Below are 16,102 nucleotides of genomic sequence, written 5' to 3'. Positions count from 1 at the left end.
TGCTTGCCTTTGGTTAGTTTTTAACTTTCATTTCCTTTTCTTTTCACTCCTATCTTTTTCTCATCAGCTTCTTTCTTTTTTTTATAGTTTTTATTTGTTCAGCATTTTTTTTTTTATTTAGATTCGACCAAGCATCTATGTTAGAAGCTCCGTCCGTTTATCTGTCTGTCATACATAAGTTTGAAATAGTACTTTAGAGGTATAAATAGTTGCACTATAAGAGGTTCTGTTAGTCAGCAAGTTTATCTGTCACGCTTACGTTTTAAATAAATTGAATGGACACATCTGTAGAATATTTGTTCTTTTTGCATTTATTTTTTAAAATATCTTTTCCTCTTCGTTTTTTTTCCCATTAAAATATTTACTTTTCTATTATTGTTTTTACATCCTTTTGTATCTTGTTATCGTAGCGTTCTTCCATTTTATTATTTTTTTATATCTAAAAAAAAACAATCATTTTTGTTGAATAGAAAAAAAAAAATGGAATGATAAATCCAGGACAACAATTATATCCACATGCAAATTGAAAAAAGAAAATGTCCATTGTCACTTTATGTCAAAGATTGTTTTTCAGACATTTTTACTCTTTTTTTTTTTTGCTTTTCATTTCTTACATTTTTGGATCTTTTATTAATGGCGAGCAGGCACATCTGGTATTGCCTGGGAATGAAAAAGCAACTCTACATTCTACTGCTCCCAGCATTAATTGTCATCTAAGCTTCAGCCTCTGTCCCATTAATGAAATGTTGCATTTCTCTGCCTCTTCTACAAGTACTTTAATGGTGAATGCTCCGACGAACTGCAAGCACTTGTACTCCCTCAACGTAAATACCCCCGACAAACCCGACAAGCAGCTAAATCGCACCCCTTCACAGTAGAGATCCCTAGATGTAACAGAACCTTCTACTCCAGTAGTTTTTTCCCTAGAACTGCTAGACTTTGGAATTCCTTTCGGGTCCTGCTTCCCCAACTCTACTGACATGCAGAAGTTCAAATGTAATGTGAACTGACATCTTGCTGCCCAACTCCTTGTATGTAGCTTATGTCCCTGATAGTAGCCCCCTACATCAAAGTGGCAATGTGCCTTGTTTGGGGTGAAAATGTAAATATATATATATATATATCACCATTTTTATTCTTACATACATTATATTCATTTTATATCATTATTCACTTTGATTTTATATAATACTAGCAGACCGCCCGGCGTTGCCCGGTCGTAAAACAAGCTTGACACGATCTTTAAAAAGTGTTTTCAAACCTACTTATTCTTAACATAATTAATCTGTCACGTGAACTAGTCATGCATGCGCATTCATGACTTCCATAGACCAATTTTTCAATTTTGAACTCATTAGTAACCCCTTTTTCCGGATGAAAACAGAATTAAAATTTTTCCACATATCTGAATATCCTGTATACCAAATTTCAAGTCTGTAGGTCAAAACATTGTTGAATATATAGGTTGAGAAGTGTCCTTAAACACACACACATATTCTTATTTTTATAGATAGATTACCGACAAATGAAAATCATTCTGTCAGCCATATCAATTTCTTCTAAATAATAATAATAATAATAATAATAATAATAATAATAACTAGCGGGACCTGTGGAATTTCCACAAGGGACTCATTCATATGTTATATATTGATGTTGGCATTCTGTAGATGTTCAGTGTAAATGTAAACGCTCTGATATTATTGTAGCTTTTTTTGTTAAAACTGCAAAAGCTAAGCTGGCACGAACGCCTAGCAAAGCCCGGTCGTAAGGTACGCTTAAATATGATATTTTAATTCTTGCAGATTTCGTATATATTATTATAGAGTTAATGTTTTACCGATTTTTATATTATTATGAAGTTACGATTTCAAAAATAAAAAAGATATATCCATATGACTTGGGTGCATTAGCTTGAATCGAAACCGAAATAAAAACTTATGAAATATATATGTGACAACAGCATATTCTTTTCATTGTTTTCACTCTTAATTAATATCTTATGTCTTTATAAAGACTGATGTGGTTCTCGGTTGATTGACTGTGTTTTTCTGTGTCGGATATATACTTGAGAGTCAAAAGAATTAAAAGAATATTCTGTTTTCACAACACTAGTAATTACATATAATTAAAAAACACAAATATCTCATTTAGATAGCTCAATAGGGCAATACTAGAGTTATGTTTCTTAAAATTACCACTTTACAAGGAACAGATATTCATATTGTTGCTCATTTTCAAAATTAAGATGTGGAAACGTTGAAAAATGGTTCTCTCTCTATGCACTGATGAGCTTGCGTAGTTTTGCAAAATTATAATTAACGAACTACTATATATTTATCTGCCATCATGGGGCCAAAACAATTGTATGCGAGTTGTTACCAATAAAAGCCTAACATTTTGAAAATGAGCAACTAATTGAGTGTCTATCCCCTTTTAAAATGGTAATCTTAAGATATATTTATTTATAATTATATCTGAAAAATATTTTACAAAAATTTTTTTTAATTGGAGTTGCACTTTCGTTCACCCCCTCCCCATTACTTTGAACAGGCCCATAACATCACCAGTTATTTTTTTTGTTGTTGTTGTTGTTTTTTTGCCATCAACATGGCTTCCATCATCAGAAACATTTCATGAAGCGGTTCTACTTTTACATTTTGTGTACAATGAGTAACGCACTTACTGACCTCTGAAGCTCTTTCCGGGAAGCATTCAGGTAAGAATCGAAGACTTAATGGCCTAATCGACCTTCTTCCATTGATAAAAGGTTCGATAGTTCTTAATGCATTCAAACCTGAAGATGTTTTCAGAGTATTATTGGTCAGCATGAGTATTTGAAAGCAGCCTTCTTTCTACGCTGCCACTCCACCCCCGCACGCCGCAAGGATTGATGCATTGTGAGTTGTGCTGTACTTCTTTCTACACCTTGATTAAAGCTATCTGCAATTTGTGCAACAGTGAGTCTTCTCTTGGCACATACTTAACAGGAAAGCCACCTCTTCTCATATTGATTATCCGTCCTTGTCGTCGAACTCTGATTAGTAATTTTTTCCTTACTCGGACTTGGGCCAATATGTATTGACCACAATTAAAGATAACAAACCCAAGAGACTATGCCGTTACAATAGAGTTTTACCTTAACTCTTTTCTTCTAAGTTTCTCTTCTAACCTATGATTGTTGTATTTAATGCTGGAAATGAAGTGCTTTGGGCTCGTTTGCCTGCATATATATATATATATATATATATATATATATATATATATATATATATATATATAAAGGAGATTAGAACAATAGTCTAAAGAGCAGAGTGTATTTTAAGTTAATAGTAAAATTACTAGTTTAATTAAAATACAGGGAAAGAAAAAGTGCTCGTTGTAATTTAGATATATAATAAGCTCGATAGGTAAATATCTTAGAGCTAATTTAATATTGATTTTGTTGTTGTTCCTTCTTATGAAACGGATTTTTAATTTAATTATAATTTGATTTTTAAATTATCAATCACATTACTAAATATATATGTGTGTGTGTATATATATATATATATATATATATATATATATATATATATATTTCTGTAGACATATATTTTCTTATTATATATCAATCCTTATATAAAAAGCTCAATGTAATTACAGAGTAATATAGAGAATAAATGACAAAAAGTTATATTCCAAAATTCATGATGTTGACCATCTTATAATTTATTCCTTTGATTCAGTTGACAAGATGTGTATAAGTCAACTGAATTAAAGGAATAAATTATAAGATGGTCAACATCATGAATTTTGGAATATAACTTTTTGTCATTTATTGTCTGTCTGTCTGTCTGTCTGTCTGTCTCTCTCTCTCTCTCTCTCTCTCCCTCTCTCTCTCTCTCTCTCTAGTGTTGGGACGATTAATCGGAATCGGGAATTATAAAAATCAGTACATTTGGGGGCATCAGAATCGGCAATATTGATGCCTATTTTCCGATACCAAATCGATTCTTTTGTCTTTTTTTTATATGATTTTGTTTCAAGTAAAATCTTCCATTGCTGGTAAAAAATGATTAAAATAATAAATATTCATTGATTATAAAATACCAGTAAAGCTAAAATCGACAGATCATCCTCCACAAATGTATTTTGACGTTTAGGAAAATATCTGCATATTTAACTTTTTTTATGAAAATCGGAGAAAATAACAATCTTATACTTAAATAATTAGAGATTTATAAAGAATCGGAATCGGGAATTTAGCACGGAATCGGTAATTGTATCAGAATCGGGAAAAATATTGGAATTGTCCCATCACTAATATATATATATATATATATATATATATATATATATATATATATATAGAGAGAGAGAGAGAGAGAGAGAGAGAGAGAGAGATAGATATATAGATATACATATTAAGTAATGTGATTGATAATTTAAAATTTAAAAATCAAATTATAATTAAATTAAAAATACGTTTCATAAGAAGGAACAACAACAAAATCAATTATCTGTACGATCGTTTCGGAAAACAATGCTTTTTATTGTGGTATACATCAAGTGACGTACAATAATTACATATAGTTTTTTAATAAGCAAGGTCTCCTCGTCAGCAAATTTTTAAGGGTTTTTATTTAATTTAAAAGACACCATAAATAAACCTAGCATTAAAAGTAAGGCATATGAATCTGAAAAAAATTGAAATAAAATGTCTGGATTTAAAATTTATAAGAAAATTAATATGGGTTAGAGATATAAAATAAATAGAGTAAAATATAGATTTGAATTTACATTATAAGTTTGCTTTAAAAATATATAGAGATAATTACCTTTTAATTTTTCGCTTTTTGAAATCAGGAACTATGGTTAAAATACTCATTTAGATGTTTGCTATAGCTTTTTATCTTATTGAATGATGAATTTTAAAAGGGGGGGGACGCCCGTGCAATAAATTATTTCCGTTAGCGTATTTTTGATTTAAAGACGCTACGGTTTATATTTCGAATGTTGTTTGTGCAATTACATGTTGTAAGGGGAGATAATTGTCATGTTTTCTTTACTTTATTTATTTGAAGGGTGTAAGGGAGATAATTAGTCTAACTTAATTTATTAAAAAAAAAAAATTGTAATCTATTTTTACTAATAAGTAATTTTTAATGATTTAAGGTGGTTTATATTTATTAAATTTAAACCAACGTTTATGACTGCATGTAAATATAAGCTCCTGTCTTGAATTTAATAGTGTGGTTGTATTTTTTATATCTTCATAGTTTAAAATTTTTAGGGTCTCTTTTGTACATAGTGCACAAAATTTATCTCCTGGTTTATATGATTTGCAAGTCTCAATTATTCGCCATTTTAAGTTGAAAGAAATATTGCTATTTTTTAGTTGCCAAATATAGTTGGATAGAGTAGTTTGGTTTGACAGAGAGTTATTTTTAAAAGAATGTTTGTGCGTTGAAATTCTATGTTTTATTAGGCCAGATGTGGAACCAAAATATATTACCTCTTGCTTATTGTGATTATTTTCTGTTAGGTCTGTTGTTGGATTATTATATGGTGGGTTGATTTGTAATTGATCGGTAGATTGGTTTAAGTTGGTGTTATTATTTAATCTGGTAGTTGAGTTATGGCTGTTAATAGGTTCATGTAGATTTGGAGTTTTTGATACTGTGCAGCTATAGATAACATTTTTAATTTTACATGAGCCTTGTAGGGGACATTTATTTTTTCTTCTACAGTTACAGTCCGATGTATTTTGTATAGTTGTATTTTGTAGCTTATTAATTTTCTTATTATTAGAGCTAATTATTTTCTGATGAAGGTTAGGCATAGTAGAGTAAGAGACTTTAATTGTGTTCTTATTGAAAATTTTATTATATCTATGGGGGTCTTTAAAGTTCTTATCTAATATTTTAAAAAATTCTCTGGCTATGTTTGTCTCTAGGTTTTTGGAATATGGGGGGGTTGAACCATAGGATCTCCTTATGTCTATTCTTACGTTTACGGGTTTTGGTTTGCTGTTTATTTGTATTATTATCTAATATTTGTGGTTTGGTTTTATCTTTTTTTGTCTCTTGGTTATTTTTCTTAACTCGCATACGGGAAGACATTGCCATATTATATGTTATTACGCTCTTAATAGGTTTATTTTCAATGCAGTTTATGTTTCTATCATTTTTATTTATGAATTTAATTTGTGAATTATATCCAGAGTTTTTAAGGGCCTCATTATAATATTTTTCATTTTTGGTAAATATGGATTTAGTAGAAGACAGTCTAGAAATTCTTAAAGCGATATTGGGAACTATTGATTTTAATATTGATTTAGGGTGGTTTGATTGACTGTGGACATATAGTAGTGATTGGTTAGGTTTATGATAGGGTTCAAAGGTAGAATTTTCAAGATTTAAGGTTATGTCTAAGAAATTAACAATTTTTTTATTAGGGTCGATTTTTATACTAAGTCCATAATTTTCAAATAATTTATGTAGAGCTTTAATTGCTTTTTCATAATTTTTATTAGTAGAGTTAGTTACGAAAAGTGCATCATCTCTATATAGTCCTCCTTCAAGTTTGAACTGTTTATGGAGTATACAATGTATTTCATTTAAAAGGAAAAGGCCAACTAGATCAGCGACCTGAGTCGAATTCGTCGATCCCATTAAAATGTTGAAGTGGTTAGGGGTATTTTTCCTGGTCCAATATTTATTATCAAATGTTATTAAAGACTCTCTAGCTATAAGTATTAGTTTAATTTCGTCTTGAGTTATATTAGTTAATTTTCGTGCCATTAATAGAGATTTACTTAGTAGGATAGGTGATATAGATTGGTAATATGATTCAATGTCAAAAGAAAGAAATTTAACGTTATTTTTATCTTGAATGTTAGAAAACCAGTCGATTACTTGGTTGGAAGATTGCCATAGTGGGTATTTTATTATGGATTTAATTTTGGGGATAATTCTATCTAATATGTTTTTACTAACCAGTCCTATATCTGATTTCGAGGGGCAAATGAGTCTAATAGTAATATATATATATATATATATATATATATATATATATATATATATATATATATAATGAAATATGGATGAAATACGTTTGAAAGCCAAATTACAACACAATATAATGAAAATAAACACGTATTTACTTGTTTAAAATTAATATTTCGGCACTACACGCCATCTTCAAAGTTTTATACATTTTTTTCTTTCTTTTCCTGCGGTGATGTTAAATTAAGAATCAGCGTGTTGTTGTCTCAGGTGTTATTTTGAAATGCCGGAAGAATACTTAATTGGCTGAAAAATGCGAGGCTTGCTGTTTGTTTATAAATAAGCAATTTGAGCACTATAAATGTGGTGGACGGATGTTTGTTTAAAATAGACATTTGGCGAAGTTATTTACAGGCACTGCTTCCGTGGGTCAATCAGTAGAACTGCTGACTATCAACGCGATGGTTCTAGGTTCAATCCTCGGCTTGGGAGAGGTGCTTGTCTAGCGGCACTCATGAGTTGTGATACAACGAAACAGGATTGTATGTAGACGACTACAAATATATATATATATATATATATATATATATATATATATATATATATATATATATATATATAATGGTTGTATCGATTGGTTTCCTAAATGTAAATCCAATGAAACTCGTATGATTATTAAAGAGTGCTCAATGCAGGACAGAGCTGGTATATAGTTTGTTTATTATACAAACATTATTGGTTACATATGTGCATACATGTTTCAGTGGAATCCTAGTTCAAGGATATCATTTCATCAGACAAATAAAGAATCAATTCTTTTTGGTCCGATGAAGTGTTATCCTTGAATTGGGATCCCACTGAAACATGTATGCACATATGTAACCAATAATGTTTGTATAATGAACAAACTATATATATATATATATATATATATATATATATAAGATCTCTATTTACTTGGAAGTGGAAGTTCTTGCAAAACAGACACAGTAATAATTCCTCTTCTTTCTTAGTATTTGTTTTCCTTCTTTTTTTTCTCCTCTCTTACAAAAGTTTTTCTTTTTCTTTCTTTTTTAATTCTTTTTCATCCAAAACGTTTGGACGTAAGAGGCTGCGATATGCGATCATGTCTACAGGGAACTATTGTGGGGAGTTGAGCAGCAAGATGCCTGTTCTGATTATATTTAAACTTCTGCATGTTAGTATAGTCAGGAAAGCACGAAACAGAGGGTATTCCAAAGTCTAGCAGTATGAGGGAAGAATCTATTGGAATGGAAGGCTTTCTGGCATCTAGATACCTCAGTAATAAAGGGGTGGGATTTTGCTGTTTGTTAGACTAGTCAGGAGTGTGCATGTCGAGGGGCGCACAAGTGCTAAGAAATCATCAGAGCACGTTCCATTAAAGTACTTATAAAAAGAAAACTAGGGATGTAACATGAAACACAAGTTAGAGATTAGCTGATAGTATGAGGTCTATTAGATTTGAGACTAATTTTTTTTTTACCTTGTCTAAAAGTGAGAGATTTGTGGTGGTAGATGCACGAGTCCAGGCATGGGTGAACAATACTCCATGCATGGGTGAATTCAGGGATATAGATTAGTTTCATTTGTGAGTAATCTTCAAGCATGGTATAGACAGCTTACCTTTTTTTTGTTTTTTTTACATGGTAGTCACCACTTATCAAGGCCAGAAGCCACTCGGGGATAAGGGTTATTGCGTGTACAGTAATCAATGGGATAATATCGTAGTAATAGTTAGTAATGGAGATTTGATAAAGTGTCTTCCTTAAAGTGGACGATTTATCAGGAATTTGTTTATGTTGGACTTGAAGACATCCAAGTTGTAGTCAGGTGGGAAACAGGCAAACGGAAGAGAGTTCCACAGTTTTCAGCAGCCTCAGCATATTTGTTCCAATTCATCTTCCTGTGAATGTTAAGCCAAGAGACAAACTGTTGTATGATTTTTTATTACATAAAGGGAAGTTTTATTTCAGTCTGTGCGTTTGTCTAAAACTCAGAAACTACCAAAGAAACATTTACAAACCTTACACATTATGATTTAGTATGACCCCCCCCCCCCCCAAGCAGATTATGGTAAAAGGAAATATTCTAATACTCCTTCGCTTTTGGGTAACCAAAGACTAATGCATTGTTACTGGTAAATGTTTGGGAGAAGGCTACAAAAACAAAGTGTGGTATCTGTTACATATTATTTACACTTTTCTGTAATTGGTTAGCGAAGGAGAAATCTTTCTCGACAGAGACAATTTTAATTTTTTATTCCAAACCACCGTGCCCCTTTAGGGAAAATCTGGATTTTCCCCTCAATAAAATCCGACCTTGTGCCTAACTCAACACTCATGGGGAGGCAAGTGAATATAAACTTTGGCACAGTCTAACAAATAAACCAACAATGAGACGTCTTTTCTCATTTTTTCTAATTTCGTAGTTTTTCTTTTTGTTCCTTTCTTCTTCTGCTGCTTCCTTCTTCATATTATTTTTCCGTTTTTCTATAAAGTATCTACAGATGTGTGTCCTGTTATTATTTATATTGTCTACCCTCCTAATCATATATATATATATATATATATATATATATATATATATATATATATATATATATATATATATATATATATAGTTTTGAAAATAATAAGCTGAAGTTTCTCGAGAGCTCTTTCGACTATCATCTCCTCAGGAAAAAATCGATAGCGAACAAAATAATATTGTGTCGAAAATAAAGAGTTCTAATGGGGAACTTATTAAATGTGCCAAAAGTACGGGGACACTAAAATAAATTTATTAACGTTTAAAAACGATTAAAATATTGGCACAACATCCAACGCATTGTTTCTCTTTGGGGAACTTTGAATCTTTTCTCCCGCTTTTTTTTTTTTTTCCTCCCTCGTTATGCCAATATTGTAATCGTTTTTAAACGTTAATAAATTTCTTTTAGTGTCCCCATACTTTTGGCACATTTAATAAGTTCCCCATTAGAATTCTTTATTTTCGACACAATATTATTTTGTACGCTATCGATTTTCTCCTGATGAGATGATAGCCGAAAGAGCTCTTGAGAAACTTCCGCTTATTTTTTCAAAACTATATATAAATTCTGTACCTCTAAACATTTATATATATATATATATATATATATATATATATATATATATATATATATATATATATATATATATATATATATATTCTCAAACAAAATTACCAGGGTACAGTAGAACCGAGATACTTTTTGTCAGGTTACGATGTGGAATACGATGTTTTTCTGATCCCTTATTACGGTATTTGCCCCGCTATACGGTGTTATTTATAATGATATTTATGATAATTATACATGTGTATTATATAATGTACTGTATTTTGTTACTACTTTTTAATGCTGTATCCCGGGGTTCTACTGGGATTTCATTTTGATCAAAGGAAGTACTATATTATAATAGGGGTCTAAGTTTAGGCCTAACATTTATAAAAAGGAAATATAATGTTTTGCTTTATTTCATTTTATTCATAACTTTAATAATATAAGACTAGAAATGTTACTAATGATAAAATAAATTTGCATAAGTAGTGAACATTCATTCTCGGGATGGGGTGGGGTTTTTTAAGAAGATTGAAGATTATAAATTTTCAAAAAATTATTTCAATTAATGTCACATTACTTACGTCTCATCCCACTCCATCAATGCTGTGTATAGCTTCTGCTCTCAAATTGAATATTCTAAAATGTAAAAAAAATAGATAAAATAGAAAATGTTAATATGTTGCTTTCGGCTGGTTGTCGCAAAAGGACATACAGTTTTTTTTTTGTTTTGTTTTTTGTTTTTTTTGGGGGGGGGGTCGTATAATGTCGGACAATCAGGAGTCTTCTTTTTAGTTGACATTATAAAACTTTTAAAAGTTACATCTGCTTCAAAGATACTCAATCGTTGTTCAAATAGGAAACTCTGAAACTATAAATTTCACTGTCAGATTAAAAGAGAGATTTTTAATATCTTACGAAAAATATCAGTTGTTGGTCTCCCCCCCCCACCAAAGGAGGGTGGACCTGTAAATTCACCCTTGCCCGTTCGTCCGTTCGCACTTTTCTCAATAACTACGTCTTGGAATTTTTTTGAAATTTTGCACAAACATTAAACATGATATGAGTAAAAAAAAGTAACAGAACGGATTTTCTGGGAAAACTCCAGTTGCCTTTAGGGTTAAAATGGCTAAAATTGACACTTTTGTGCTTATTAAAAAAAAATTGATACCTTGGATTTTTATAAAACTTTCTGAAAAGTTCTAACTAACTGATTTCTATATAATTTTGTTTGTCTATACTTTGCGATAACTCTTGGGTGTGCCCCAGGGGCTCTTTTAGGGATAATAAAAACACTCCATTTTTGGGACTATTTTACCATATTTGTCCAAAATTTTCTGTGTATGTCTATTTAGCAGTTTTGCATGGTGCTAAATTCAAATTTAAAATTTAAATATGTAAAGGCCTTGGGAACTTTTGAGTCTACATGGGGGGGGGGTAAATGATAGACTTAGTCATTTCTTTTTTTTTTTTTTTCATGGTGTAGAACTCAAATTTACATATGTTAAGGCCTAAAACTGCACCGTTTGTTAATTTTCACCAAGATTTGATGTCCACTGGGGACTTTTTGGGGCTAAATGGGGTCGGGGAATGCTGAACCTAGTCATTTTTTGCACTTACGGAGGACCATGTATGCTTCACTTGTTTTTTCAGTAATAATGATAAAAAACAAAAACATAGCTGATGATTAAATCTGTTTCCAAATGAAGAGACCCAATCTATTTATGTTTTTCATATTTTAATTTCATTTTGTTTTCTCTTTTTGTCTTTTTGTTTTACAGCTGAAGGGGAATTCTGTTGAGATGTTCTTCACCAAGCCAGGAAGAAGCAGTGCACCATTTAAGCTGGGGGACTTTCTGAAAGCCAGCACCATCTTGGCTTCAAACAATCTTTTGTCAAACGTTCAAACGCAAATTCCTCAATTGCAGATCGAATCACTTCAACCTGCAGTAAGTTCTTTTCCATTTCTGCTTTGCCTGCTTGTCTTTTGCTCTCTCTCTCTGCACTGGATATGATTGCAAAACAGCCGACAAGGAACCAGAAGGATCCAAAGCACGAGTGGAATTACTTTATTAGATGCCAAAATAGACTGAATAGATTATGAATTAGGTCCGCTAGAAAAAACAATATTATATGCATATCAATAACTTCTGGTGGTTATTTAGCAAAAACCTGCTAAACCTACAACTATTTCTTACCGATTTTCCATAGAGACTAATTGTTTAATATTGGTACATGAGAGAAGATTTAGTTATTTACAATAACCTGTTAAATTATCTGGAGTATTTAAATTTGATATGTTTATTATAATATGTTTATTATAATATGTTTATTATAATACAATTGTTATGTATATAATACAAGTCAGACAACCCCCCTACTCATAGATAAAATGCCATCCATGGAATCGCTAATAAAATTCACTAGCCTTTCTGTAATCAAACCATATTTGGTACAAGTAAATTTCAATATATGACTGACTTGTCCACCAAGTTTCAAGCATGAATGACCAACAGCATTTCATAAATAAATTGTGTTTGTTTGTGTGTGTGTGTGTGTGTGTGTGTGTGTGTGTGTGTGTGTGTGTGTGTGTGGATAAAACTAGCTGATATATTATCATTATCATCATCAGCAGCCCTGCTGTTTTTAACAGGATCTGTGACGATAACTCTTCAAATTGTAGGGCCATAGTGATCACGAGAAGGCAAGTAAGGTAGTAGTTTCTCGTTGCTTTCCCTCTTGATTTAGGGGTACGTCTCCCCCAGTGAGTTAAAAGCGCCCCCAGATACCAAACTCGAAATTTCTATGATTCGGCGGTATGTATACAGTGCCTAGTCTTCTCAAATGGTCACCCATCTGGTACTGGCCAGGCTCAACATATCTTAACTTTAGTGATCTGATGAGAATCTGTGTGTCAAGGTGATTATGCCACATATATATATATATATATATATATATATATATATATATATATAACGGTATTTTAATTTTCTAATGACTAAGTCTTTATTAATTTTTTTTTTTTTTGCCAAAATTGAAAACAGTTCAGTGTAACGGTGACCGTTTTACACACAAATAAACAACTGAAAACACACACACACACATACATACATATATATATAAAGTTTTAAAATTCCAATTTTTTTGGATAAAATTCAAGATTGAACTAATAATAACTGATTGTTTCTGTGCGGTGAAACAGGTGCTGTAAAAATTATGGACAGAAATAAATTGTAAGCTGAAATAAAATATTGGAATATGGAATATAGCTGTTTTGTCATCCATTTGTATATGCTCTTTAGTTAAATTTAACATACATCGAGTTTCATAAATAAAAGGATTGGTATGAATAAAAGGGTCAAATATAGTTGAAAAAGCATAAACACACACACACACACACACATATATATATATATATATATATATAATAGGACAACAAGAGAATGAAATGAAGACACAAAACTATATATAGGAAGATATAGAATGGATCATTTATTGAATAATGGAATACAGGCAAAATTTAAGGGATAGAGGGGACTATATATAGTTTTGTGTCTTCATTTCATTCTCTTGTTGTCCTATTGTATAAGCTCCAATAATTATTGTTGAGCTTGGCATTATCCGGATTAGTCTCCTTTTGTGGAATTGATCTTTATCTTTTCTCTTTTACTTAAAGCTATATATATATATATATATATATATATATATATATATATATACACACACACACACATTCAGAGAGAGAATGATAAACGGGGACATACTCATTATTCTAGCTATTAGAGACTTTTTAGTCAAAGAATTTTATAACAAAATAATTAAAGCAAAGTAATTTCCTACATAATTCTCTTTTAATCCGTAATTATAACTTTTAAATGAATATTTCATCTAGAGTAATACAAATTGATGTTCTAAATGTCCATAAATTGATTTTCTTTAATCTTTGGAAAAAATATTTCCATAATTATGATACTTTTAAAATTGCAGACAGTAGGAAAATCGTCTAGGAAATTAAATTTTAGACCAATTTTTAGATCCAAACGTCCCTCTAAGTGGCTCCGTTGGTCAATCTGCAATGTTAATATTTGAAAAAGCATTTTTAAGATGCATCAAACATCTCAAAAATTGATTTATTGGGCAAGACTCTTACATATAAATAAATTCGAAATTTTCCTTATTTTCTGACCGGGATAGCTTTATAAACAGCTTTATAAACAGGTTGATAAAAAATGTGCTCCTGTTAAAATAATTCATACTTTAAAAAACAGATTTTATTTTTAGTTGCTTTTATCATTTTTTTTTATATTCAGTCGTGCTCGGTATTTGTTTATAATTACTCGTATATATATATATATATATATATATATATATATATATATATATATATATATACTAGCATTTCAGCCCGGCGTTGCCAGGGTGTTTGGAGGTGTATGTTGAGCAAAAAAAACGGTCACTTTTTTAAACTTTGACCCCTATTATGACCCTTTAACGTTTATTGTTGTGGGATAAAATCAAGTTATTAAGTTAGATCCCTGTCCAAGGAACTTATATCTAAGACTTCAAGTGTTTAGACCCCAAATAGTCGGAGAAGTTTGGTAGAGTTCTCAAAAGTCAAATCGTTGAACTTTGAGTCCTTAACAGCCAGCTTTTTGGCAGAAAACCGATCACAACGATTTTCCCAAATCTCAGTACCCTGTATATCAAATTTCGAGTGTGTAGACTTTAAATTCACAGAGGTATTGCGTAGGGAAATGTACACAAACACACAGACAGACACTTTCACTTTTATAGATGCAACAAAATTATATACGTATACATAAATATGTATTGAAACAATTTTGTGTTTGCTGTAACCTTTTTACGCAAATATTATGCAAGTATAAATCATGTAGAATATCTGCATGAATATAATTACACGTAATAGTTAACTAAAGATGATCATCCCATGAAGAAAACCGAAAAAACTAATAGGGAATTAATTAAAATGAATAATAATCTAAAGATGATCATTCCATAAAAAAAAAACGAAAAAAAAAAACTAATAGGGAATTAATTGAAATGAATGTTTAACAGAATATGCAAATTAGCTAGATCTTTTGCTAGTGACTGGAATTCCAAAACCGATATATAACAAAGTTGTATTTTCTTTTTAAATAAGGAGAAAAAAAGGGTTTTAATATGAGTATCGATACACACAGAAGAAACACGAATTTATAGGAGTGTATATATATATATATATATATATATATAAAGGAAGTCGGAGTAATTTTCACTCTCACAGTTAAATCTACTATCTCTGCACCTATATACTCTGAGGAAATTTTTTTGTAACATCGTTATTGTTATATTTCAATCTTAAAGTATTTGTTATTATTATCAACAGCTCACTAGGATTTCTCACACAAGTCATCACTGACAAAAACCAGTGGTATTCCTTGAAGTCTAGGTAACAGCAATTCTCCTTAGATTTCCAATACTTTCCATCTATTTTGATAACATTTGCAATTGATTTTTCATTATCCGAAAACTTGTTTATTCACTGGCAACAACCGTTGGTCTTTTCTAAGATTCTGATAGCAATAAACCTCAAAGTCCTAGTACTCTCTGCACCCTTTCAATGGTCTGGTTAGTGCTCTCTCTTTCCTCGATCTTCATATCCTACTTGATCTTGCATGACTATTTCAGCAGGGACTAGTGCCTTCACACTGCATGTGTGTTTTATTTGAGGCATATTATTATTATTGGCTCATAAGGAGTTTTTACACAGGTCATCAAATATCTCTCTTTGAAAACAGCCTGTGGTGTTCCCTGGAGGCTGCTTGCCATTGATTTCTCGTTGGCAGCGGCTGTTGGTCTTCACTGGAATATGAGTGACAATAAGCCTCCTCAAGGTCCCAGTTCTCTTCGCACTTATCTGACAGAGATCTGGTCAATTCTTGGGTCTTTCCTTCCTCCTTGACTCTACTTGGTTATTTGGTCTAACTCTTTTTGGGGGGAAGGAGGAGCAGTGATG

The 16,102-nt window shown here is 31.1% G+C and overlaps 1 protein-coding gene across 7 annotated transcripts in view; it reads left to right on the top strand.

The window, feature by feature from the left end:
• LOC145293292 (tyrosine-protein phosphatase non-receptor type 5-like) overlaps nucleotides 1-16,102 on the top strand; it is a 360,679-nt gene that overhangs the window by 168,886 nt on the left and 175,691 nt on the right. For all 7 annotated transcript variants that reach the window (XM_080139899.1, XM_080139904.1, XM_080139900.1 and 4 more), the window contains exon 3: nucleotides 11,868-12,035. In XM_080139899.1, the coding sequence (XP_079996025.1) occupies nucleotides 11,889-12,035 (147 nt within the window). In that variant the 5' untranslated portion in view covers nucleotides 11,868-11,888. The remainder of the gene's footprint in view (nucleotides 1-11,867; nucleotides 12,036-16,102) is intronic.

Source organism: Euprymna scolopes, chromosome 14, assembly GCF_053919585.1.
Source record: "Euprymna scolopes isolate OS-2025 chromosome 14, ASM5391958v1, whole genome shotgun sequence".
NCBI lineage: Eukaryota > Metazoa > Mollusca > Cephalopoda > Sepiida > Sepiolidae > Euprymna > Euprymna scolopes.
The sequence above is the reverse complement of the archived record's forward strand: the minus strand, read 5'-3'. Positions and strand labels throughout refer to the sequence as shown.